Genomic DNA, 27693 nt, shown 5'->3' with positions numbered 1-27693 from the left:
TCCAGTCCACAGCACCTTCCATTTTATTGTTTTATTTACAAACAGGGTAAAGTCAACTGGGAAAATCAGGGACAGGGGATCAGTCTGGTCCATCCAAATGTGGAGTGGTTCTTGGGTCAATCTCCACCATGAAGGCTGCCTCTTCTATTCTTTTCCTGCCCCTTGGTAATGGCCCCTTGATTTCTCAGAGCAGCCTTGCCTGCTCCTCCTGAGTCCTTTAGTAAGGGCAGATCGATCCTGGGGGAACAGGGGTGGTACGAGGGCTGGGGCCCCCTCAGTTTGTGTAAACCTGAGTTCCGATCACACGCATGATTTCCTTCTGTATCTTGGGGTCCTGAGTATTAATGTTGGCATCGCCCACCTGACCATCCTCATATCTGCCAAAGATAGGGCAAGTGTGAACATAAGAGGGAGAATAGTATCAGAAATAATGTCAACCGGTAGAACTGTATTTGGAGGTGGACTACCCCATCCCAGAAGTAAAAACCCTTTTGTGGTTCTCCTTAGAGTGGAAAAGATTCAATTTATCTGGTTTCCTGTAAACAGACCCTGATCTATAGGCATTGCCAACCTCCAAAGTTAAAGTTCCAGTGCCAGCTGCACTCAGGTAAGTCTCAAGTAGCAGAAACAGACTCTTCAGTAGTCATTCATATACCAGCGCACCCCCAAATACCCTCCTAGACTTACACAAAGAAGAACCGTGTGCAGACATGGTCGGACACAGGGCACACCCAGATGTTCCCATGCTTCTGGAGGTCTTTAGATGTAATCACTGAGAAGAAGGGGCCAGAAGTTACAAATATAATGCTTAGGTCAGAGTCCACAGGGGAGGGAAGACATGATGTTTCAACATCACCCCTGGTTGACTCGTGTGCCATAGCTACACCAAAGAGAAAGGTTGGGGACCCAGAAAAACAGGGGCTGGGTGAGCTACCTACCTTCACAAAGTGCTATACAGTTTAGATTTCGACTCTGCAGAAACCTCGACTGAATGGATCGGGTCTGGAAGAGAAAGAAAGCAGAGCCAGGTCGACTATTACAGTTTTCCCTATAGAGGCTGGTTAGCTGGTGATGGGTAGGGATCAGGGATATCCTGGACTCCCAGCCAGCAACCCCCCTACACACACACATTTTACTTTCCCACAACCAATCTGAATGAGTCCACATCTGTACATTTTCATGTCACTGCATTTTTCCATAAACCCAGTCTCTATTTTCACCATTGTGACTGAGGCTACTTATGACTCTGGGAGTGTGTTCATCTTAGAATATAATCGATTCCTTCAAATGATCTTCAAATTACCCACCACCCCCACCATTGTTTCCCCAACCATCTCTGTAGCTAAAACTGATCTCAGGAGAAGGGTCTTGCCTCACTGGAGCAGGGCCAACCAATAATACCTGGGGGATGGTATTCATCCTGTTATATCTCTGGACCAGCTCATCCTTGGAGGGCATCCTGTGCTGTCCTTTCCCCATTCCTGTCACGAGACAACAAACCGGAGTTCATTTATCTATTCCTTAATCAAACATTTACTCAAGTGCCTACTAGATACCAGGCACTGAGCTAGATACTTGTCAATACAGCAGTGAATAAAACAAACAAGATACCTTTCCTCATAAAATTTAGTCTGCTAGAGAGTACAAAGAGCAAGCAATTACGACACAGTATGTAAGTGCTGTGATGGGGAGAATAGAGAGCACTGTGTAAGCCAGAGGCAGAGAAGGAACCTAGCCTAGGGGTTTCAAGAAGGCTTCCCGGTGACAGCCTGGCTGAGAACCTAGGATTGGAAAGACTTAGTTATACGGAGAGCAGGCAGTGGTAGCAGGATGCAGAAGGCCTGGAGGAAAAAAGCAGCCTTAGTTTGTACAGAGCATGGTCGATGGCAGAGGAATGGCGAGAGATGATGTCTAAGAGGTGAGCTAGGATCAGGTAAAGCAGGCCTTGTAGGCTATGTGAAAGCAACTAGGGTTCATCCTGAGAACATCAGGGAATCACCGAAGGGTTCAGAGATAGGGGAATAACGCATGAAATGAGACAAGAATGAGGGCCTAAGAGGGTGTGGCATTAACACTTCGGATTAAATGCCAGGCTGAGTGAATGTGCACAGAAGAAAGCAGAGCAGGTTAGATATGTTCTAATCTCAAAGTAACAAGAAATACCGTGACTACAGTCATTCAAGAGCAAAGGGAGAAAGCACAGCAGTTAGGTAATATGTAATTTTCCACAGATAACCACAATGGCAAACACCTTGAGGAATCCTGCTTCCTTGGGAAAGTCTTCCCACACTGTAGGGAGTGGTGCCAATTCCGTCCAGATTCCACTCTATCTAAATCCATAAATCCTCCCCTATCCTAGGTGCCCAGTGAATAGTCCTGTTTATGACATGTACAGACTCTTTCTGGATTTTTCTTATTCAGATACAAAACAGTGCTTGTGTGCCCCTACTCCCAACTCCTTCTGGCTTGTGATTAGGACTTCAGTCTCTGTGCTCTGCTTTAGCACAGGCTCAGCCTTATCATAGCCGTGTGTGTGTATGAGACTGAGAGGAAGATGAAGGAGATGGAAAATGATGCTATCATTACAGGCCATAAGCAGGGTTTTTATCAACCACTCCACCCTGGAACTTTCTATTATTACTAACTTTACCCTGCTTCAATGTTTGGCCTTCTTATAGCCATGTTGTAGCTGTAGGGATGATGACCACTGGACTGATGTTCTTCACTGCTCAGGCTGTCAATTCATCATGCACTCACACTAAAGTCTCATGATAGGTTTATGGCCTGACCAAAACTGAGACGAAACTGAGGCAATGAGAGCTTCAAGACTTGAACTGCTAATTTCTTCTCCTATGGACATTCACTGTCCGTTTCCGCCTTCTCCAGTACCCTGAACTCGGTTTAGCTCTGCATTCCAAACATGACCTTCTCAACCCGGGCATTTCAGTGCAAGATTCTTAGTGAAATTCTCATTCAGGTTCTATCCCAGAGGATAGGAAAGAACAATCTGATTTCTATAGCTGCTCTCAGAGATGGCCCTTACTTGTCCCATCCCAATTCTGTTGTCCACTGTCCTGTCCACACTGCCCCAAGTGGTCTTCAGTCAGTTTCCCCAGACTAGACCCTGAGAACATGATGGCTAGAAATCCCCGGATGTTTGTGTCTGGAGTATATACTTACTCCAAATCTCTAAACAAATGGACTTCACCATCTCCTTTCTCATTGGCCCTCATTTTAACCTGTATAATACTCTGGCTAAGTCATTGGAGGCTCCACCAGTCAAAGGGATGCTCTCTACACTGCTCCCAGAGGGCACCCAATGCCACTAGGCAACCTTGAGGAAGATCAGAGAAAAGGAGACCAGAACAGGGTTGAAGAAAACATACAAGATAAAGCTGACCAAATGCTAGAGTAACTACAGTTAAGTTAGACAGTTGCACACACTCTACCTACTGTTTTAGAGACTCAAATACCTACGGGGTCCCATAGGTATTTGAGTCAGTCCAACACAATAGTAAGAACACTGTCCTAGAACGCAGGAGATCTGTATTCCAGTCTTAGCTCTGCTACTCACAACTGTGTGACCCTAAAGTCATTTAACTTCTCTGAGTTTCAGCTTTCTTATTTACATAGTATGGGATTGGACAAGATGATCTATAACTCTAATAAAGTCCTTTGGAGAAGAAGAATATCATAACATGATGTTTTTCAGTAGTCAGTAAAGTGATGACAAAATATAAGAAGTCAGTGTAGATTCCTGATTCCACCTGATAACTAATGGTATTTTGGCACTTTAGTGGTAAACAAAGGACAGTGACAAGGGGAGAAAATAGGAAGAAAGAATCTTGTGGGCACTGAGAATGGGGAGAATTTCACCACTTGGAAAATAATAGGAGCTTTATTAGAGGCAAGCTCGGGCTGGGACAGAGGCAAAAACTGAGGAACCTACTCAAAGAAGCCAAAAAGACTGCACCAACCCCACTCTACTTTAGACCCCAGGCCCACAGAATGAGACCCATGCATACATTCAATAAACATTTATTGGGCCCTTACCCTGTTTGGATTAACCCTAATGTTTGGTTCATGCACACTGTTGGTTATTTAATAGGACAGAGAATACCTAAGAACTAAAGCCAAGAACTAAAACATTACCAGTGACTTAGATTTAACTACATGCTCTTACTCTATCCCAATTATCTGCCTCCCTTTGGAAGGTAACCACCATCCTGAAATTTCTTTAGTTTTCTCTCTCTCTCACACCCCCAAAATAATGTTTAATTTTATTTGCTTTTGAACAATATTAAAAAAGCAGTGTATACTAGTCTTCTGGGCTTGCTGTTTTAAAAAAGAGTTGATTTTTAGAGAATGGGGAAGGGAGAGAGAAGGAAGAATAGAAACATCAATCGCAGAAACATCAATCAGCTGCCTCTCATATGTGCACCAACCAGGGACTGAACACGCAGCCCTGACCAGGAATTGAACTGCGTACCTTTCAATTTGCCCAACCAACCAACTGAGCCCAACCAACTGAGCCACATCAGTCACACTTACGCTTTTTCCACTAAGATTTTTCCATGTTATTGAATGCCACTGTTCATTCATTTTCATCACTGAATAGTAATTGTAAGGATATATTAAAATATATTTATCCATTCTTCTGATGATGAGCACTTGAGTTGTTTCCAAGATTTGCTGTTGCAAACAGTAACAGTACTGCTTTGAACATCTATGTATACACCTTTGGGTGCTCATATGCAGGAATCAAAATGCTGGGTCACTGGGATAAAATTCAGCTTCAATTTAACATCAGGTGATTGTGTATCAATTCATACCCCATAAGCAATAAAAAAGATCCTGATGATATACAACCTCTGGTAAATCAGATATATTATCAGATTTCTTAATTTTTGCTAATCCATATGGGTGCTAAAATGGTAAGTCATTTGGTCTTGACTTTACTTCCTAATAGTGGTTGGGCATTTCTTCAGTGACAAGTCTGATCATACCACCTGCCTACTTTTTCTTATTTTTTATTATCTTTTTCTTACTGATTTGTAAGAGTTTTTAAAATGTATTTTTAGTACTAATCTTTTGTGGTTATATGTGTTGCAAATGTCTTCTGTTTTGTATTTTTTTATTTTTAATAGTCAAATATACCAATCTTTTATGATGTATAATTCCATCTTTTTCTACTCTCTGGATGATTTTGTATAAAATTATATAATAATCTTTTCCTTGAAAGTCTGGTTTAAAATTGACTTGAAAACTATCTGAGCTCGGTGAGTTTTTTGGGTTGTGTGTGTGTATATGGGAAGGAAGGGGTGTACATATAATTTAAATTACTATTTCAATGCCTTTTATGGTTGTAGGGCTATTAAGGCTATTTCTTTTTGAATCAGTTTTTAGTTATATTTTTCTAGGAATTTATCCATTTTGTCAAAGTTTTCAAAGTACTGGAATAAAGCTGACAAAACTCTCCCATTAACTTTTTAAATTTGCTATTATCTGTAATTATGTTCCCTTTTTCATTTATTTAATTATGCTCTTTATCTTCTTAATCAGTCTACCCAGATTTATGTGTTTTTTGTTTGTTTTTAGTCTTAAAAGAATCAACTTAAAAAAAATTACTTTATTTTGCCCTGGCTGGTGTAGTTCAGTGGATTGAGCATGGGCCTTTGAACCAAAGGGTTGCTGGTCTGATTTCCAGTCAGGGCACATGCCTGGGTCGCAGGCCAGCAGGGGGCACATGAGAGGCAACCACACATTGATGTTCTCTTTCTCCCTCCCTTCCCCTCTCTAAAAATAAATAAATGAAACCTTTAACAAAAATATAAATAAATTTATTTATTTTTTTAATGTTATATATTTATTTTTAGAGAGAGGGGAAGGGAAGAAGGAGAGAGACATCAATCTGTGAAAGATAAAATGATCAGTTGCCTCTCACACTCCCCCAACTGGGGATCTGCTTTGCAACCCAGGCATGTGTCCTGACTGGGAATTGAACTGGCGAACTTTCAGTTTGTAGGCTGGCACTCAATCCACCGAGTCACACTAGGTAGAGCAAGAACCAACTTTTTGGCTCTTGGGTTCTCTCTATTGTACCTTTTTTTACTTGGTTGATTTGGTTTCTTACCTATATTATCTCTTCTACTTTGTTTGGTTTATTCTGTTGTTAGAGACTTTTCTAGTTCTGAGCCTCTGGGCTTAAGTTTTCTAAACTTTATAACAGTTATGATTACTGGAGGATACAAAATAATAGTCTAATAAAACTCTAGCACTGTCCCCTTCATGTGGTAGACAGTCAAATAATCATGGCTCTTCTTTATATACAGAGACCAGAAAAAGAACAAAAGAGGGCAGAAAAGAAATTAAGATATGAACATGGAACACTGAGAGAATTCTAAGTCAGAATCACTTTATGAGCAGGACAAAGCTGGACTGATCTTCCGAGTAGAATCTGAACCTCCTTCATGCCTTACCTTGGAAATAAAATGCTTTTTCTTGCGTTCACTGTGACTAATATCATAGTATGTAACTAAACACAGTTGAAAAGATGGTTGACAGGGAGAAGAACAATGTGTCCTGAAATGTAAGCCAATGGAAAGGACTCAAACTTTCAAGTGTATTCACACATAAACTCACATGCATATGTGTGCACATACAATTTATGACAGGCTATTGCCAACACCATAAATGTGGTCTACAAAAAGCCTAGTTCCATTTCCAGTTATTCTCTAACCAGTTCCCAGGGCCAAGCCTCTATAATGAATAGAACCATCCCCATGGAGAAAAGGATTACCTATGAGAGAGATAAATGGCCTCACCTTGTGAAGAATACAAATTTCTAATGAAATAAAGTTGAGAAAGACAGACTATATCCATGACTGGGGAGAGAGGTGACATAGACCAAGTATCCATGATGGAGGAGGAAGAGACAGCACAGACCATGTATTCACAAACTGGATGCAATACAGAGTCAAGATGGCCAGAGAGTATTTCTTACCTGAGTATCCAAAGGAAATACTGGAGATGGGGCTCAGGTAGATGCCTTTGCCATAGGCTGCTCCATGCAGCTTGCAGGGAAACACCAGGATGAGCAATATGAGCCTGGGCCCTCCCAAGGCTGTATATTAGGCAGCCACAAGGCTTATCTAGTCCCCTGTACCTCCATTATCTCTCTCATTCAGATATCTCCAGGCACCAAATAGCAAAAAGCTGATTGGCTGACAAATGGATGCTGGTTAACCCCGTTGTCTATGAAATACTAGATATTAAAGCCTTGGAGAGTGAGGAATAGCGGCTCCACTGAGTCAGCCCCTCAGAATCCATGCGCCTGTCCCCAGGCCTTGGTACATATGCACATTCTAAAAAAAGGAACCACAGAACAGGTAGCCAGGAGGAAGGACAATAACTGTTCCTTGGAGTCTCACAGGGCAAAGAAATAAGTCTCCTATATCAACTCTCTGAAGGAATCATCACACATAGTGAAAAGTTCTCATAACTTAATTCATCTAATGGCTGCAATCAGCAATTCATATGTCTGCTTATAGCTACATTCCCATTCCAAACACCACCGAAAAACAGCCTGGGGTAAAATACACACCAGCCTCTTTCATTCTATATAAACAGTTCCAACTTCCTCCCTAGTGAAGTCACATGGCGGGCTAGATTTGAGGATGCTGAGGAAAAAACCACTGAGTACTCTAGAACAGACTTCCCCAAAACTGAGTGGGGAAGAAAAGGTGCACAGAGAAAGAAAAAAAGGGTCACAGCCTCACCTGCAGCTTGGTGTAGGATGCATTCACCAGCCCATTGCGCAGAATCGAATGCCAATTCTCAATGTGGGACCCACTGTAAGGGAGGGTAGAATACATGTCTCCTTACAGTGAGCTTCCCAGGAGCACTTCCAAGACTGCCACTCCCACCCCTTCTCATCCATACAGGACATGAAGATGAACACGAATACCTAGCAACAGACGTGTACATGGACACAGTCACGGGCATGCAAGATGTGTGTGTGTTGCTAACTCCTATATTTTAATTTCCAGTCCCATTCTCCCTTCTGTGTTTTAGCAAGTCTCATCATAAATCCTCGACTATTGATTCAGTATTCTCATTGGCCTATTTTCCTATATTTCAAATTAAATTCTCAAACTCAATAAACTTATTGCTGAATCCAACTATGGCTCCCAGTCCTGAATTCATGTCTGTTTCGAGAAAAGTGTACCACCACTTCCTTCGCATCACCTTTAATATGGCTCGCTCTTTCTTTCTCTCCTCCCACAGTTAGGTACCAATTTCCTCAAAGTAGCTTTCAAATCTAATCCCTCCAGCCTGTGTCTTCAGCCATCTTTTTATATGTAAATGCCATTTCTCCTCAACTAACAGTAAAGATCAAATCATATGTATCTTTTTTTTAATCCTCACCTGAGGACATTTTTTTCATTGCTTTCTTAAAAAAAGATTTTATTTATTTTTAGAGAGAGAGGAAGAGAAGGAGAAAGACAGGGAAACATTAGTGTGTGGTTACCTCTCATGTGCTCCCAGCTGGGGACCTGGCTCACAACCCAGGCATGTGCCCTGACTGGGAGTCAAACTGGGAGCAACCCTTTGGTTCATGGACCAGCACTCAATCCACTGAGCCACACCAGCCAGGGCTTATTGCTTTTTATAGAAGGAGAGAAACATTCATGCAAGCAAGAGAAAACATCGATCTGTTGCCTCCCGCACATGCCTGGACTGGGGATTATATACTCCTGGACTGGAGATTGAATCTGCAACCTTTCAGCTACAGGGACAAAGGGCTCATATTTTTCTTTTTAGTCCTCTAAAACACCTGCTACGATAGCACTTAATAACTAACTGTTGACTGATTGCTTGGTTGATGGACATAGGTAACACAAACTCATTCATCTCTAGGGAACTTGCTCTCCCATCACACTACATCATTTGTTCCCCTGCCCCCAAGCTCCACACTCCTTACTGGAAGGCAAAAGTGCTGCCGTAGAGCTTCTTGGCGGTCCGGAACCGTGCCTCCTTGGCAGGAGGACTGCTCAGCAGGAGGAACTGGTGTGAGGTGTGCATGAACTTCAGCTGCTGCCCAGGGTGGGGGTGGGGTCAGACAAACAGAGTAGAAATGGAGATCAGGGAGGGAAAGGCTGGGGATAAGGAGCAAATCAGGTGTGTTTTGACCCCAAATAAGGGAAATATGCTTAGGCCCAAAGACTACTGTTGATGGACAGAAGCAACCAGGCAAGTCTACCAATGTGGTTGGCTGGTCTGGAGCCTTCTCTGCCTCTCATCAGAAATTTAGAGTTTAAAGAGGGAAAGATCACTTACCCTGCTGAGAGGTAGTTTGACAATGTGTGACCTGTTGCTAGAGATGATCCTAGAACAGAGGAAAGGGGGAAAGGAGAGAACCAATGTGTGGTTAGGCCATCCTGAACAAAGCAGCTGCCTCGCTGTGCCCCTCAGAGAACAGGCAAGAATTCCAGAGTTGTCTGAATTCTGTGAAATTTCCAGGTCACTCTCTGGATATTCTCTTGGATAGTAATGCTTGTATATAAAAATGTAAAAGGAAAGCTAGTTACTGGTAGTTAGATAATGGATGAAAAAAAGAGAGAGGTGGGAGGTGAGCTACTGCATCCAGGGAGAGAAAAGAACAAAAGAAGAGCACAAGAGGTCAGCTAAAAAAAAAAATCAGAAGGGAGGGTCTGTATTAGGGTGGTGACACTCACCCTTGAGATTTAGAAACTCAAAACTAGGCTCAGGAGTTGTCCCACCTGAGCTCAGAGGAAGCCTGATGGCTCTGAGGGACGGCAAAGAACGGATAAAAAGTTACTGCTTAGGCTGGAGAAAGAAACAGAAGAAACTAGAACAAAATTCCTGAGGATTCAGGGGTAGACTGAGCTGTAGGTAGGCTGAACTCAGAGGACAGGAGAGAACAAAGGCATAAAACACTGGAGCCTCAGCAAAGGAGCATTATCTCCTACAGTGGATGACTTGTTTTTTTTTAATGCTTTCACCCATGAACTTGTGATGCCACCTGGAGGACCTACGCCTGGTCATCCCTCATGCTAAGAGGGAGCATGCTGCACTGAGAAAGTACTGCTGTCAAAGGCTGACTATGAAGAAAGGGAAAAGCTATGTCAAGAAAATAGAACAGAAGTCCTGACTGGTGTGGCTTAGTGGGTTGGGTGTAGTCCTGCAAACCAAAAGGTCACGGGTTCCATTCCCAGTCAGGGTACAAGCCAGGTTGTGGGCCAGGTCCCTGGTTGGTTGGGAGTGAGGGACAAGGAACCAATTGATATTTCTCCTGAAAATCACTGTTTCTCTCCCTCTTTCTCCTACCCCCACCCCCCAAAAAACAGAACAGAAATCAAGATCAGAGAGGGATGGTGGGGACTGAGGGCAACAGAGAATGGTCAGAATCTTCACTAGAAGGTAAAAATGGTGGACTGTCAAGGCTCTGGACAGTCTACCTCAACAGGGTGGACCTCAAGACAGGGAAAGGGAGTAGACCGGGGAGATATACCTCTCTGGATGCACAGAAACTTATTTGAAATGAACAGTGTTAATTCCTACATGTGCCCCTACAAGGGGCACTCAAAAACCTATAGGGAAATAAGAAACCCCTGAAAAGAAGTTGCGACATTGCAGAATTTATGGGCTCTCTGTAGGACCTGAGCTCTTGTCAAAGTCAGACATGTCAATGATAACCCCAAGAAAATGCAGCCATGATATACACAACTTCGGGAAAGAAGAAGCTGAAACTGTCTTGAAGAGAAGGTGCAGGCTCCATGTCTAACACCATGTCCCTGCCCCACTCTGGGAAGAATCAACTTCTATCCATACCACTGCAGGAGAGGATGGGCCAGGGGATCCAGCTTGTCCATCTGCTTCTTGATTTCCAGATATGAGCCCTGTAAGACAACAGCCATAAGTTTAACTTCCTGGAGTGGTGGGAACCCTCCCACTTTCCACAGACTATTAGGGCCCAGGGCAAAGTAGGCAGCGATGGCCACTAAAGGCAAGAGAAGATGGGGTTCCCACCCACAAGGAGCCTGGGAAAACTCATAAATAAATATGAAAATGACTGAAGATGCTTACAAAACAACATGCAGGTGGGTCTCCCTCATTTTGTGCAATTCCTACAGCCTTACAAAGTTGATTGTATATCAAAAAATAAATAAAATCAATGTCCAGAAAAATAAGCTAAGGAATCCTGTGGTAAAACTTTACATAAAGCAGAGTCCTCCTGACAAGTACATCATCCCTCCTTGGTGTTTCTTATGTGTTAATCTGAACTGTAATATATAGGATTTGCTGAGAAGAGGCCCACCTGTAAATGAGCACAAATGAATGTCTATTCATGCAGAGACTGCAGACGAGGGGTGGGGAAGTCTGATGAGGGACAGCCTTGAGTCAAAGGACGGTCACTGCTCCATGTGGCTGCCCCACCACTAGAAGGATAGAAGATGCAGGCCCCTGGGTCTAGTTCCTTAACTCCAAGCCCCCCGCCACCTCAACCGCCCAACCCTGAGCAGAGGTCTTTCCCTCACTTCTCTAATTCCCTAATAATTATAGGGAAAACATTAAATATGAACAACCTGTTAAGGAATTAGCAGCAAAGGTAAAGGTTGAGAGAGAAGAGTAACAGCACTAACAGCAGAACAGGAGGGAAGACTAAAGCAAATACAGTAAGGAATCTGAGTAGGATCTCTAAATATTCACTGCACTCCCATGAATCCCATACAGAATATGACACTGGGTGGCACAGGCAGGGAGAGGCACAGGGCAGAGTACCTGGGTCATCTCACGGATGGACATCACACTATCCAGAGCTTTCTGAAGTCGCTCATAATTCTTCTTCTGTGGGGAATCAACAGAAAGAGAAGCAGATGAAAAATAGAGGATAGTAAGATGTGATGAAAAGGAGGACCAGATGTACAAAAAATGTCTAGGCCCTAGGGAAAGGGTGTAGTATGTCATGGAAAGAAAACAGATTTAATGTCGGGCAGTTCTGAAATCATGTGCTAGTTCCTTTATCTGCTGAGAGTAATAGGGTAAGTTAAGATAAAAATTCTCACTACCCCAATATCAATGTTTTCAAATAACACATATAAAGAACCTGGTACAGTGTGTGATACATAGCAATAGCCAGGCACTGTGATGGTTAATTGGGTCAAGTTGACAGGTCCATGGAGTGCCCAACATTTGGTCAAATGTTGCTTTGGGGTGTGTCTGTGAGGGGATTTCTAGATGAGATTAACCCTTACATCAGAGCACTGTGTAAAGCACATTGCTCCCCTCTAATTTGTGTGGGCCTCATCCAATCAGTCAAAGGCCTGAATAGAACAAAGAGACCAAGTAAAAGGCTCCTGCTGCCTGACTTTCTGAAGCTGGGACACTGGTCTTTTCTTGTCTGTAAACTTGGATCTGGAGACTGCTAGCTTTTGGATTAGAACTTAAACAACTGGCTCTCCTGAGCCTCCAGCTTGCTGACTGCTGATCCTGGGACTTCTTAGCCCTTATTATCATATAAACCAATTCCTTATAATAATAGTTATGCTTCTGTGGAGAATGCTAACTAATGCAGTACTTCCCTTATATTATCCCTCATTTTTATAACAATCCACAAGGGAGATATTGTCCCCTTGTGCAGATAAGGAAAGGGAGGCTCATTAAGGTTAACTGACTTGCCTAATACCATTCGGCTAGGAAACAGCAGAGTCTCAAGTGGGGTCCAGGTCTGTTTGGCTCCAAAGTCTGTATTCTTCCCTTTCATGGCATAACAAATATTAATTATTTTCCCCTTCTGACAAACTCAGTTATTTATTCACCAAAACAGCCAAAGCTCAGGGTTCAAGAGTTGCCAAGAAACAAGTGTTTCATTTCTTCCGATTCTTATTTCAAGATGTTGTTTAACTAGAATGACAGCCCATAGTCTCCCAGTCTTCTACTGTTTTGCTCCTTAGCCCTAACTTTATTCCCAAGCAATTGTACCTTAGGGTTAAAGGCCAGAGTCTTGGGATCAGTGGGGTCCACCACAGAGGGATAAGGCTCAAAGATGATGCTCTTTCTAGGGGACTCCAAAGCTGCCCTACACATGGCCACCAGCAGATCCACCACCTTAGGGGAAAGGAGAAAGGGTTCAGCAGAAGCTAAATGAGTTTTTATAAATCCTTACCTAAGGATATTTTTTCATTGCTTTTTAGACCAAGAGGAAGGGAGAGAGAGAAACATCATGTCAGGGAGAAGCGTCAATTGGTTGCCCTCCCACATGGACTGGGGATCGTCAAATGTGTAGACTAGAGATCACACGTGCCCGGACCAGGAATGGAACTTGGAACCTAGGTATGTGCCTTGACCAGAATCAAATGGCAATCTTTCAGTTATGGGGCACGATCCGACCGAGCCATGCTGCCAGAGTGCTAAATGATTTCCAGTGCTGCATGTCACATCGTGTCCAGGATAGGTCTAACTTTTGGAGTCTCAGCATTTCTCCCTGCTCTTCTTTCTAAAAGCAAGTATGTTTATGGTTTTTTCATTAGAAAATATAAGCTCATTATAAAAATTCAAGTAACAATGATTTAAAAAGTGCTTAAAGATAAAATTTATCCTCCTGACTCCAAACAAATCTCATTTCTCACAGGTAAGCTGCTAAACTTAATATATATCCTTCCAGATATTTTCTCTACAGAAATACTTATTTTATTAGATAGTCAATTAAAAAAAAAAGAATTGCACTATACATACTGTTGTGTTTTTCAATGTTATAATTTCCTTTTCTAAACAATGATTTATTTATTTTTAGAGAGGGGGAAGGGAAGAAAAAAGAGAGGGAGAGAAACACTGATGTGAGATACATTGATGGGTTCCCCTTTCACATGCCCTGACTGGGAAACGAACTCACAACCGAGGCATGTGCCCTGACCTGGAGACCTTTGATTTTGCGGGACAATGCCCAACCAACCAAGCCACACTGGTCAGGGCTTATGTATTATAATTTTCTATCCACAAGTAATAGCTGTATAGTATTTCCACTGTAAGGACATACCATAATTTAACTGGACACACTATAGATGCAGTTGTACCCATGTTTATTTTTTTTACTATTACAAATAATATTATCTTGAACATCCTCACAAGTGGAAGCTTTTCTGGAGGTTAAGTTCAAAGGAATGAAATTGCTGGGATCCCCAGTCTTTCTTGACCTGGCTCCCAGCAACTTTTCCCTCTCCCATACCTCTGCTCCAGTGGCCACCTCCTCTGCAGCTCCAGACATGACGCCCAGTGTGTAGAAGGAGAAAACGCACAGTTCACGAGTGCAGACGGCTGGCTGAATGGACATATTAAACACACGGTGGTGGTAGGGGAGGTGCAGCAAAAGGGTGTTGTAGGGAGGGAGCGACAATCCTGACCACAGACAATTCTAGAATGAGGTAGGAATTTGGGGCCGTTTATGTCAAGAGAAAACTGTAAATAAGTAAAGCCTTAATTAAAAATGCCTTACTGATAAGTCTGAGAATTAATGCTGTCTCCTCTACAAAGCATTCCATGACCTACCTAGGTAGCTATATGCTCTCCCTTCTGAGCATCACAACACTGCTCATATCTCTTTTATATACTTACAGTAAAGTATCTGTCTACTCACCTAGATTTGGAGTCTTTAAGGACAGCATCACATCCAATCATTTTGGTTAATAACTGATAACTATTTTTAAATGTTGGGTGGGTATTATAGCTTCAAAAATATTCATATACCTACATCCTTCCTAGCAGGACTATTGACATTTGTTTAAGAAAAAACAATTATTTCTAGAGTCTCAAAGAATAAGGACAGGATTTTACTTTTTACCTTACCTTTACCAAAGGTATATTTCCTTAAGACAGGAATATACCTTTCTTCCAGATGTAACATATTCCAGAATGAAAGGAATAAAGGACAAATGAGAAGTCAAGGGGCCTTGGCTAAAGGGCAAAGGATGAGGGTCACAGAACAAGGGCTTATACCTTGAGCATGGACCCATTCTGGAAGACATGCTGCTCATCGCACACCACACAGTACTCATTCAGTGTTGGAATCCTCTGCTCTGCATACTTCATAATCTAGGGAGAGAAGAGATTCTACTCAGCCTTTTGGAAGTACAGGCCCAGATATGGGAACTAATTTGAGCTTCTTTTCAAGGTAGTCTTCTCCCTCTCAGCCCCAAGCCTACAACAGAATCTCTTCCTGACCCTAAACTTAGTTAAACTAATGGCCTGACTCTATGGCCTGACTCTAGAGCTAAGACCAAATATGAAGGGTAAAAACAAGACCAGCCCATGATAGACGACCTGTGTTAAGACTCTCCTCTTTACTACTCACTACCACAAGTAACTTCAGACAAGTCGATTAACATAGGCCTTGGTTTTTTCATGTATAAAATTGAACATTATTCACCTTACAGAAGTATTAAGAGTAATGACATGATTTCTGTGAAAGTATTTTTAAACATTAATCAGCTATTAACATTTAACATTAACATTAATCAAACTGTTAATATTAGTTGTAGTAATTACAAATTGTCCCCCTGGGATAGGTGAGTGTTGAGTCCATGATGAGAAGGCATTTCAACTACCTAGAACGATCGGCCTATCCACTGGTCACAACCACAGATACAACTTTGTGCTGGGAAGAAAGAACAAATCCTGTGCTCATGGAGCAATATTCTAAGGTATTTTTTTAAACATTGCCTTCACATGGCTTTTTCAACCAGATACACTTTGTGTATAAAACAAGTTGTTCCCATTTAACATTCTTTGGGACTAGTAAAGGGACATACAAGGGCTTTTATTCATTCAGATTTACTGAATGCCTACTATGTACCCAACTCAGTGAAAAGTCTCCTTGATTATGCAACAATATAAAAGACTGTCTTCTCAGACCCTATACTCCAATAGGGAGGTGTGGTATGTATACAAATTACAGTTCAATGTAGCATATGGTACACGACACATAGGTGCCATATAAAACCAAAAGCAACATGACAGCTGAGAGAGAGGAGCTAGAACTTCCAGCTAATCAATTAATATACGTATTGGAGTAACGGAGAATATTTAATGGAAAAGGTGACACTGAGCCTTGACTGCAATAGGCAGATATAGGGGAGGAAATCCAGTGGAAGAAATGACAAGAACAAAGGTAACGGGGATGCAAAAATGAAAGCATTTCCAGGGAATAAAAAGGTTTAAAAAAGAAGAAATGACCAATAGTGGCTGAGCAGTAAAAGAAGTCTAGAAGGAAAACTGAAGAGTATTTGCGTGAGAATGTTGGGGATTATAGGGAAATCAGTCAATTACTTTCCCATCTCAACAGCAAGGCGCTTAAAACTTACAGTGCATCATTTGGCACTTGATCATAAGTGCTCTGTAAACATTCTTCCCAGTAATGCTGTGAGCTTCCTGGGAATGGGAACTATGCTTCTTTTCTCCTATCCCATTAACACTTAGTATAGTTATGGGAGCAGAGCAACTCAGGAAATATTTAATAGACTAAGGAGATAGGAGATATTAGGCGATCAAATGGGTCAGACGACAGGGAAAAGACTTTGGAATGAAACTTTGAACTTGATTTACCTGGACAAGGAATCCATATTCCAGAGTAGGGATGTTCTTACAGTGACCACTGACCTGATTAAGAGTAAAAAGACCCCATGAGCCTCCTATGAAGCTGGCGCCTAGATAAGACCTCATTCATGCCCAATAACAAAGTAGCTAAGCCCTAGCTCCAATCAGCCTAAGCACTTCCAAAGCCAGAGAGACCGTCAGACATTTTTGCCAAGGATTCTTGAAAAGAGCTCACCTATCCTTAACATTCTTAAAGGTGGGTGGACTAGGTTAGTATAGCAGCTGATTATCAAGTCTTAACCATAACCTAACAAAATCAACATTTCACTGGGATGTCCAATCCCAGACTCTCTGCTCCATAGCCTACTATCAGAGAAGCTTGCCAAATAGTTATTTATTGATTTTTTTTAAGGAGAAAGAAAAAACATTGATTTCTTGTTCAAAATGTTATGCATTCATTCATTGATTTTTGTACATGCCCTGACTACGGATCAAACCTGCAACCTTGGCATATTGGGATGATGCTATAACCAAATGAACTACCCAGCCCGGAGGCGAATAGTTCAGATATAAGTTTTCAGCTATTAAAAAATGTATTCCATTCTACCTACTCATGTTACCTGCCCAGGTTTGATTTATGATACCTAGAAAACCATACTCCCACCCCACTTTGATAAGCTATACTCTCACATTTCTACTCCCACCCTGGCACCCAAGTCAAACCCTCCCTAGCTCATGTACCAAAGGAGAGGTCCGTGCTGGGGGAGGGAAGCCCACGTGCTGGGAGCACAGGAGACCTGCCTGGGGGCTGGGTGGGTAGCCAAACACCTCCACTTTGGGATTCTTCATGGTGCAGGAAATGGAACGGTTCATGAGGCGCCCAACCCGAAGCTCTGGTACAGCAAGTTTGCCTTTCAGCATGGAGTCCTGTATGATAGGGAAACTGGGAGACCTGGAGAGAGAGCAAGGAGAAGTGATGAAACTGAGAATTCAGTATGAGCCCTGGAAAAGGCCTGGGTCCTAGGCCAGCATGAGGGAAGTGACTGACTTGCTAACACCAAAAAGAACATATGAGGAAAATTGTATTGGATCTCAACACTGTTAAAACAAATGTGTATATCACACATCTAAATTGATTTTTATGTCATTATCTGTGTGTTTTCCTGGCTGGAACATGGAGGTTAGGCAGAAGCCAAGCTTAGGTCATTCTATGGCATCTAAGCCAGGTATGGAATGCTCCCTTGAAAAGGATGCCTGTTTCATTTACTCAATGTGTGTGTATTTATATACATATGATTAAGTGCTGAACACTGGACTAGGCAAGTAGTTTTATTCCAAAGAGCCTGATGTCTGACTGTCAACAACAGTACCTAGGAAGTTACAAATCTGGATCTGTATTTGCTTCTAAGATGATCAGAAAGCATGGGATGGGGTGTATGTGTGCTTTATTTATCAGATCACTGATTCGTTTATTATTTATTATTTATTATTCATTATTTATCAGATCACTGATTATCTAGTTATGGAAACAGAACTAGATAATAGAGAGCAACCTCACTTCTCCAACTTAATTCATTCCAGAGAACTGTTCAGGAAGCGATTTGTTCAAAAACGGAATCTCCTTTGCCTTGTGACTGATCATACAGGTATCAGCATGAAAGGGTGTAGGGTAGAGAATCAAGACCACAAGTTTTATTAGCAAATGGAGACATTTTTTTCCACGAGCAACTCAGTCAAGAACCAAATTGTTTGAGAACCAAGACGTTTGAGAACTGAGGTTTGACTATAAATCGATATACGCTTACATAAGAGCAAGGAGTTGGTGCCTATTCTCTGACTCTGCCTCCCTAGGATAAGGAATAGGATGAGGGTCAAATAAGGGAAGAATGGAGAGATTTCTCCAAATATACACCATGAGTTAAGAACTGTGTTTTACATAAAGGACAAAGCATAAAAATTGGGGTCAGCAGTGGAATTAGCACACATAGGGGACTGGGCCATGTGGGTACTTTTAATAGTAAAAGGTACAGAATTCAGAGGACCCAAGGAGAGAACAGAATAAATAAATATTGGTAATTGAGGAGGTGGTATAGGAGCTTAGACAAGAGTAAGTGATTAGAGATGATCAGCTCCTGGAGGAGCCCTTACTTGGGAATGGGTGAAAAGATGCTGAGGCCAGCTCGGAACTTCTTGATGGTACCAGTTGCCTTGAACCAACTGTGCCTCTTCTCCTGCTGGGACTTCAAGAAATCGTTGCTGAGATGTTTCCATTGTTGGGATGTGAACATACCCAGGATCCTAAAGAATCAAAGAAAACAGGCTTAGGAAAGCTCAGGCAAGGGAATTATTCCAGAAATAGGAGTATGAAAGGCAACTAATCTAAAATTTTGACCCAGGCACTGCATAGGTAGTTGTGGTGGGGGAATGTGTCTGAACCCTGCCCCGCCACACACAATCTTAGCAAGTGAAAATGCACTGTGCTCAAGTACCTATTTACCCTAGGGGATTAACACCCACTCCCATTACCTGGTCTAAGGGACCAAAATTAATTCTGAGATTCTTTGCCTTTAGAGGGAGATCTCAGATGTGAGCCTTCAAAAGTTATGAGCCTTGAAATTCATTATTATGTAGCCAAGAATGACTACATACTGACAGTGAAACAAAAGTAGTGGGAGAGAGGTGAGTATCACCCTTGCCTTGTGATATATGAGAAGTACTAACATTGTTAGATTAAAAATTACATCTCCAGATTTGTGGTTTCCAACATGAGCTGGGCCCTCAGCTAGTCTTATCAATTCTGTCATTTATCCTTGATGGGTTCTCTCTAGCATTACTCAAAGCCAGCGATTTTCAACCAGTGTGCTGTAAGAATTTTTAAACCATGCAGTACCTGACTATTTAGTCAGGGGTAGTGACCTCTTTTCCTTTAGATTGTCAAATTAAAAAAAAAAAGACAACAGCCAACACAGCACTAGCTATCTGGTGTGACTGAATTAAATTTATACTTTTTTTTTGTCAATTTGACAAAAAATGTATTTTTTGGTGTGCCATAGAATTTTAGTAACTATGTGTGCCATGAAATGAAAAAGGTTGAAAATTGCTGCTCTAAGCTATTATCCAAATATTTATCATCTTTTTAAAGCAACTAACTTCAATTACAACAAATGACCTCTCTTCCTTCTCAATAGAGAAAATCTAAGCCATCAGATACCAGCTTTCTTAAACTTCTATCCCTACTACCAAATCATTTTCCATTTCCACCCTTACTTTGATCCCTCCATTCTCTGGAGACAAGGTAACCCTTTTATGAAGTATCAATTCCTCTATCTGTGCTCTAGATTCAGTCTTTTCTTGACTCTATAGAGGCCTTGATCCATCAACCATCCCTCTCTCCTGTCAATTCCTTGCCCAAAGTCTACAAAGTTTCAAGTTTCTGTCCCTCAGTCAGCTACCTCTCCCTTTTTCCCTCCTACCCTCACCCAGATTTCTCAATCCATAGCTATTGTTTATACTTTGTTGCCAATCACTAATTTCTCAACATATTCCACCTTCACTACATTACCACAATTGCTCTCTTGGTGATGCTAAATCCAACAGAAACTCCTAAATTCCCCTATTATCCTCTCTGGCACCTGGCCCTCCTTGTACAAACACTCCACCTTGCATTCTGTATCACCTTTCTCTTCCTATTCTTCTCTAACTTCCCTGACCTACCACCCTCAGTGCTTCTTCCTCTGGCTACCCTGTTAATTTCTTGGGTACTTTGCCTTGGTGTTAAGGGGTATTTTACCTTTGATCTTTTCACTCCATCACACTCTCCTTTAGCAATCTCAAATTCTACACTCATAATTTCCACCCATACACTGATATATCTATCACCCTAAAGTCTCCTGTAAGTACACAATTTACACATGTATTTACTAAGCATGTCCACTTAAATATCCCAAGGTTACCTTTAAACATGTTTAAAAGAATTATGCTCATTCCACAAATCTGTTTTAAAAATATATTTTATTGACTATGCTATTACAGTTGTCCCATTTTTTTCCCTTCACTCTCCTCAGTCCTGCACACCCCCTCCCACCCCCATTCCCCCCTTTAGTTCATGTCCATAGGGTGTACATGTACATTCTTTGGCTTCTACATCTCCTATACTGTTCTTACCCTCCCCCTGTCTATTTTCTATCTACCATCTATGCTAGTTATTCTCTGTACCTTTTCCCCCTCTCTCCCTCCCACTCCGCTGTTGATAATCCTCCATGTGATCTCCATTTCTGTCTTTCTGTTCCTGTCTTAGTTGCTTGCTTTTGTTTGTTTTAGGTGTCGTTGTTAGTAATTGTGAGTTGGTTGTCATTTTACTGTACATATTTTTTAATCTTCTTTTTCTTAGACAAGTCCCTTTAACATTTCATATAATAAGGGCTTGGCGATGATGAACTCCTTGAACTTGACCTTATCTGAGAAGCACTTTATCTGCCCTTCCATTCTAAACAAAAGCTTTGCTGGATAGAGCAATCTTGGATGGAGGTCCTTGCCTTTCATGACTTGGAATACTTCTTTCCAGCCCCTCCTTGCCTGTAAGGTTTCTTATGAGAAATCAGCTCACAATTTTATGGGACCTCCTTTGTAAGTACTTGTCTCCTTTTCTCTTGCTGCTTCTAGGACTCTCTCCTTCATTTTAATCTTAGATAACGTAATTATGATGTGCCTTGGTGTGTTCCTTCTTGGGTTCAACTTCTTTGGGACTCTGAGAGCTTCCTGGACTTCCTGGAAGTCTATTTCTATTGCCATATCAGGGAAGCTCTCCTTTATTATTTTTTCAAATATTTTTCCACTCGTTGATTTTACTCATCTCCTTCTGGTACCCCTATAATTCAGATGTTGGAAAATTTAAAGATGTCCTGGAGGTCCCTAAGCCTCTCCTTATTTTTTTGAATTCTTGTTTCTTCATTCTTTTCTGATTGGATGTTTCTTTCTTCCTTCTGGTCCACTCCATTGATCTGAGTACCAGTTTCCTTCCCATCACTATTGGTTCCCTGTACATTTTCCTTTATTTCACTTAGCATAGCCTTCATTTTTTCATCTAATTTGCAACCAAATTCAACCAATTCTGTGAGCATCCTGATCACCAGTGTTGTAATGCTGTACGTGGGGAAGGGGTCTGAGAGGGAACGATAGTGCCTGCTCTGCTCTCCGCCAGCTTTCAGTCACTTCCTCCACTACCCACAAGCAAATTGGGCCCTTCTGGTGCTGATTCCCAGGTGGGTGGGCTTGTGTACATTTTAGGACCCTGTGGGTCTCTCCAACAACTCTGCTCTGAGGCTGGGAGTTTCTCCTGCTGCCACCTCAACCCCAACAGGTATTTTCAATCAGTGGTTTTGAGGCTTTATTTCCCCTTGCTGGAGCTCTGGGTTGCAATGGTCTGTCTTACTCCCCAGTTGTTCCTCCCGGTTTACCTGTGCATGAATGTGGGGCTGCCTGCTCCACCAGCTGCCACCACAGTCTTGCCAGCCAGCTGCAGCCTTGCTTGCCCTGCTCCACAATCCGGCACTGGGTCCGCCAGCCACTGCCTTGCTGCAAGTCCTCTTGGCCCACCTGCCCATCTCCACCCCTCCTACTGGTCTGGATGAGTGTGTCTTCTTTAACTCCTTGGTTGTCAGACTTCCATACAGTTCAATTTTTCTGTCAGTTCTGGTTGTGTTTTGTTTTTAAATTGTTGTTATCCTTCTTTTGGTTGTGTGAGAAGGCACAGTGTGTCTACCTATACCTCAATCTTGGCTAGAAGTCCCCATGCTCTTCTTCTTAAATCCCTATTTATATTGGTAGTATTACAATTTAGCCAGGCATCTGGGATGCAAACCTAGGAGTAACTTTCTACTATTCCTTGGCTTAAGATCATATACAACATATCCAAATCAATCGTCAAGTCTTACTAATTTTTAAAAATATCACCAATAGGATTTTTTTTTGTCATTGGGGGCTCATATCCAGCAGCTTATTCAACTTTAGTAACTGTCTCATCCCCAGTAGTTTTTCCATAACTGCTACCTTCACCACAAAGCTCCATGAGTTTTTCCGATGCAAACTTGGGTTTCTCCAACATTTGACTTTTGTGATAAAGACATCATGGAGTGCCCTGGCTGGGTGGCTCAGCTGGTTGGAGTGATATCCTGTATAGCAAAAGGTTGTGGGTTCCATCCTTGGTGAGAGTACATACTTAAGTTGCAGGTTCAATGCCTGGTCAGGGAGCTTTATGGGATGCAACTGAGTGATGTTTCTCTCTCTCCTTCCCCCCCTCTCTAAAATCAATACACACATCTTTGGGTGAGAATTAAAAAATAAAAAAGATGTCATAGAATAAATAAATTGGCAAGCCTTTTCTATCTTTTCCAATGCTATCTGGAATCAATTTATTGACTTCTTTCAAGTCATTTGTCTGCACCTCTTGGGTCATGATTTCTATCATCCTCTTCTGGATTTGGTGGACCAGCTGATGTTGAGAATACATGGTCTTCTGCATCTGATTGTTGCATTTTTAAGTAAAACAAACACAGAATAGATGAAGCAAATAACCATCAGTAGTCTTGACATCAACATGAGCTTCAGTGATGGGCTGCCATTTTTGGCAATGGAGCACATTTTGTCATGGAAGATCCGTGCCATGGAAATCAGTCAGGCAGTTTCTGACCTAAACATCCTCAGTAATTAGTTTGAATTTTCTAAATGCAACTTTGTCATTCTGCAGATCAACTAGGTTCATTTCAAAAACACAACCTTTTGAGACCATCAGTTGTGATTTTGGATCCTTGAGTTCCAATATTTCTTAACATTCAACATCAGTGGTACTTTCACATCACACCAATCTTTCTTAGAAAATGGATCAATCACTTTCCTCTTGGCTCCTCCTTTGCTGTCTTTTATGAGGCACTTATTCTTTTCCACTGCCATGGTGCTGCTCAGAGAGCCAAAGACAAGTCTTATATTGGTTTTATATCTCATAAATCTCTCCAGTGTGTTTCATCTCTATTCTTACCTAGAGCCACACTTTGGTGCAGGTCCTCATCATGTCATGTGTGGACTTTTACAAAAGCCTCCTGCTAAACTAGTTCTCTTGTCTAACATCCTCCATATCTGTTTGCACAATGCTACCACAATAATGTTTTTAAAACTAAACCAATTATATCTTCACTTTGCCTAAAATCCTTCAGTGTTCCCACTGCCTACAATATAAAAGGGCAAGATCCTTCCTGATTTGGACCCTTCCTACTTCTCTGGCTTCAGTTCCTACGACTCTTCCCTTGCATTTTAATTGCACTATTTTAACTACTTGAAGCTTCCTACATATATGTTTCTTCATGTTACTGTACCCTAGCAAATGTTATTCACTCTTAGAGTCTGTCCGCACAGGCAATTTTTATCTATCCTTGAAAACCATTAATCATCTCCCTTTCATTCATTCATTCATTCATTCATTCGTTTTCCACCTGCCAGCAAACTGAGTCACTCTTCCTCTGTTCTTTCTAAAACTTACGTATTCCCTTGTATTAGAACATGTATCCACTGGATTCTATTTGGAATTCACTGAGTAGAATCTGCAGCTCATTTTTCTTTGTATACCAAATACTTAGCAAGGTGCTCAACACATTCAATAAACTGAAACTATGTGAGCTCCTAGGCCCCACTCTAAGAAAACTATAAGAAGAAATGTGAAGAGCATGGCTTTAATTCCAGGGTTGTACTTTTCCTTAATATTAAGTATTAATGAACCTATATTCTTTTCTCTCTTTGTTAAAATTTTTTTTATTTATTATTTTCTAGAGAAAAGGGGAAGGAGAAAGAGAGAGAGAGAGAGAAACATCAATTGGTTGCCTCTAGCATGCCCCTAGCAGGGTACCTGGCCTGCAGCCCAGGCATGTGCCCTGAGCAGGAATCGAACCAGTGACCCTTTGGCTGGAGGCTAGTGCTCAATCCACTGAGCCACACCAGCCAGGAAGAACCTATCTTTTTACCTTCAAGATGTCTCAAGGTCAGCACCCCAGAACCACAGGCTCCACTGCCTAACCATAAATTTGGCTCTCCAAATTTATTTTAGTTTTACTTGGGCATATCTCAGAAAGACATTTTTGGAAAAAAAAAAGAAAACATTCCATCTGCCCGTCCATCACATATGTCCATATCCAGAAAGATCAAAGTTCTTACTTTTTCAACTGAAGACCCAGCCCAAACCCTTCCTTATTCGATGGCTGGAAAACCTCAATTGATGGTTCTGCAAAGAGAAGAGAAAGTTCCTAGCATGTACATGTCTCTATCCTCTTGGGAGTCCAAAGCTCTAGCTCAGTGGACTAGCTTCTTCAGATTCTAACGGTACTCTAAACAATAGTGGTAGAGAAGGAAAACATTTGTGGCAAAGGGTAGATTCTGGGAGCTGACTGACCAATTCAAATATTCTCAACTTCTATGAGGAAGTTGAGGGGAAGGGGAGAAATAAATAATACCTGGGAACCAAAGAAAACATTTTCATTGACCCAGGATTTGCGGGGATTGCTATCAGGTGAGAGGAAATGAAGAAAGCAGTAAGAGGAGACTGAAAAGCCCCTACCGATGGCCTGCAGATTATGCCGAAGGTCCTTGTTTCTAGTTTTTCTGTCTCACTTAATTTAGGACTTTGGATTTGCTCACAGAGAACACACTTGTCCAAAGTCACTGCCCTTACCTGGTCCATCAAGGTACTGAGAAAGAGAAAATCGCAGCCTCAACACAATAGGTTCTGTCCGGAGGACCTTCCAAGCTGTAGAGACTTCCTCCTAAAAGTGTAAAGGAAATAGTTTCCAGTTTAGCAACAAAGAGAAATAGGCTGGATGTTTTCCCTATACGACACACACATGCACACGGCAGTACACACCATTGTCTGCTTATGATCTAAAAGACAGGGATGGAGAGTATGTGCTCCAAATACAGCACTCAGAAAACAAGACTCCTGGCCAACACAACAAAATGTGCAAGTCCAACTAGATATGCTATTGGCAGGCACTAGTACCACTTACATCGAGGAAGCTGATGTTAATGTTGAGGTCAATGTCCACGTCATCGATAGTTCCATATTCTCTACAGAGATACAGGCGACCACAGGTGAGACTCATTAAGGGAGAAAGAAGGGAACAGCAGCTGAGGTGCAGGGAGAACTAAGCCTGAGGCCAGGGGACAGGGAATGGTAAAAGGTAACTCTGGACCTAGGTTCTTAGCTACAGCCTCAAGCCACCTAATAATCATGGCTTTCTCCAGGACAGAGGCCTTTCTTACCTTAAAGGTGAAACTATCAGTCTAAAGGGGTCTAGGGGGGATAAAAGGGAATTTCTAAGAAAAGTGGCTATACTTCCCTACTTTCTCCTGTTAGCCATGCTTAAGTGCTCTGAGCAACTCTCAGTATCATTAAGCGCATAATTAATTTATTAGTGTCCAAAGATCCCCTAACATACCATAAGAAGAAAAAACCTCTAGCCCTTTAACAGCTCAGAAAAAAGTGGCTTGCTCCCCTGGCACCCCTGAAGTGAAGTCCCACCTGATGGATACAGAGTTCTCACTGTAGATCTCCTTCACAGCTTCAATGTCTGCATCAAGTTGTGGGTGTCGATATAGGTCAGCTGCACAGCTCCCCTGAATCAGCGGCCAAAACAATAGGGGGTGGGGAGGAAGACAGAGGGTTAAAGAGAGGTAAAAAATAAAAAGAAACACCAGGAACAGAAAAATCAAGCAGCAACAGTACACACAGCAAAAGGCTGTGTTTACAAAGGGGCTCTTGGAAGCAGCCCTAGCTGGGGATTTCACTGACAGATCGGTCTCCCCCCATCACTACCCTAAGAAGTTTCAGTAGATCAACTGCAGGTTTTGTTGAAGTTCACATCCTTAAGTCTCAGCTTTTCCTCTCAGATTTTGACCAGAGTACTTAGGTGTCCCTTCTATGGGAACTTACAACAGACTGAAGAGAACAGAATTTAACTCAGATTTTAACTCAGAATTTAACTGCCTTAAGAGACTAACATTCCTGCTCAGGATTGTGCCTTGGGTGGTGATGGCATTAAGCAATCACTGGCAGGGTAATTTTTAACAAAAATTTACCCTAATTATTGAAATGACCTCTCTGGCTAGTTAGTGAAAAATCAGAAAATAATTACTTCCAAATAAGAATGTATGGGTAGCCCCCTATATAGAGGATGTAGTTTACACTGGGAAAGGCATGAAGCCCAGGCAAGAACAAGGATATATCAGCTCTGACAAGATAATGCTGAGACCACACCAACACTGTGTCTCTGGTCCGGAATAACTGCTTTCACTCTTGATACATCCAGAGAGAAGTTCATTTCAATTATCCAACATGGATCTTAGGGGGTGTAATCTCACCTGAACTCCATAGAGAAATTCCTCTGATTCATTATCTCCCTCTGAATCATCATCATTCCAAAACTGGCCTTTGATGTCCTAATAATGAGAAATAACAACACAATCCTTCATTGATCTGTTTCCCCATGGAACGGAGTGGGGTGATAGGGTGGGAAATAGATCCCCACAAAGAAGGGGAGGTCCCTTGGGATAGCAATAATCGAGTCCCTAATCCCTTTATTTCCTTCACCTCACCCTTTGGAAGCATCTGAATCTCCTCCTAAATCTGGTCATATCCGTGGCCTACCTCTGACTTGGTGGGATGGAGAAAACCAGTAGAGAACTTGGCCTTCGTAAATGTCAAGTATAACTGAGGATCTGGTAGCCAGAGAGGGAAGGGATGAAGAAGAATTCAATGTCAAAGTTGATTCCTAGGCATATCTAGGGTCTAGTATAAGCTAGCCCTTCTAGGATCATCTAGGGACCCCAGGCACTTCCAAAGCATACCTAAACTCCCTTGCTTCTTCACTCCCTTTCTATCCCTTTCCTTCCCAAGAAAATCCACCTATACCTATACCAAATAATACTGTTTCCATGCCCCTTCTCCTTCCTGTAACCTCAAAGAGCCACTCTACCTCCCAAAAGGGTGGGAGGGAAAACACCAGGAAAAAATGAGGTTTGCTTTATCCCATCTACCCTCTGGAT

The 27693-nt window shown here is 42.0% G+C and overlaps 1 protein-coding gene and 1 pseudogene across 12 annotated transcripts in view; both read right to left on the bottom strand.

Moving 5' to 3' along the window:
• PARP6 (poly(ADP-ribose) polymerase family member 6) overlaps nucleotides 1–27693 on the bottom strand; it is a 31456-nt gene continuing 3763 nt past the window's right edge. For 6 of the 12 annotated variants that reach the window (XM_037137252.2, XM_037137253.2, XM_037137255.2 and 3 more), the window contains exons 4-25: nucleotides 27244–27366; nucleotides 27010–27087; nucleotides 26171–26265; nucleotides 25656–25716; nucleotides 25325–25415; nucleotides 24811–24877; nucleotides 18760–18909; nucleotides 17353–17563; nucleotides 16621–16674; nucleotides 15016–15111; nucleotides 14249–14341; nucleotides 13006–13131; nucleotides 11806–11871; nucleotides 10855–10922; nucleotides 9340–9388; nucleotides 8984–9096; nucleotides 7779–7851; nucleotides 7004–7073; nucleotides 1402–1481; nucleotides 939–1002; nucleotides 688–772; nucleotides 1–377 (exon numbers count right to left, since the gene is read on the bottom strand). In XM_037137252.2, the coding sequence (XP_036993147.1) occupies nucleotides 275–377; nucleotides 688–772; nucleotides 939–1002; nucleotides 1402–1481; nucleotides 7004–7073; nucleotides 7779–7851; nucleotides 8984–9096; nucleotides 9340–9388; nucleotides 10855–10922; nucleotides 11806–11871; nucleotides 13006–13131; nucleotides 14249–14341; nucleotides 15016–15111; nucleotides 16621–16674; nucleotides 17353–17563; nucleotides 18760–18909; nucleotides 24811–24877; nucleotides 25325–25415; nucleotides 25656–25716; nucleotides 26171–26265; nucleotides 27010–27087; nucleotides 27244–27282 (1932 nt within the window). In that variant the 5' untranslated portion in view covers nucleotides 27283–27366 and the 3' untranslated portion in view covers nucleotides 1–274. Of the gene's footprint in view, nucleotides 378–687; nucleotides 773–938; nucleotides 1003–1401; nucleotides 1482–7003; nucleotides 7074–7778; nucleotides 7852–8983; nucleotides 9097–9339; nucleotides 9389–10854; nucleotides 10923–11805; nucleotides 11872–13005; nucleotides 13132–14248; nucleotides 14342–15015; nucleotides 15112–16620; nucleotides 16675–17352; nucleotides 17564–18759; nucleotides 18910–24810; nucleotides 24878–25324; nucleotides 25416–25655; nucleotides 25717–26170; nucleotides 26266–27009; nucleotides 27088–27243; nucleotides 27367–27693 lie in introns of those variants that run through there. The other 6 variants (XM_037137257.2, XM_037137259.2, XM_037137260.2 and 3 more) reach the window with 6 other exon arrangements.
• LOC128626108 (40S ribosomal protein S3a-like) lies at nucleotides 20730–24804 on the bottom strand (annotated as a pseudogene).

Source organism: Artibeus jamaicensis, unplaced genomic scaffold (assembly GCF_021234435.1).
Source record: "Artibeus jamaicensis isolate MK-2021 breed Jamaican fruit bat unplaced genomic scaffold, CSHL_Jam_final scaffold_286, whole genome shotgun sequence".
NCBI classification, from domain to species: Eukaryota; Metazoa; Chordata; class Mammalia; order Chiroptera; family Phyllostomidae; genus Artibeus; species Artibeus jamaicensis.
The sequence above is the reverse complement of the archived record's forward strand: the minus strand, read 5'-3'. Positions and strand labels throughout refer to the sequence as shown.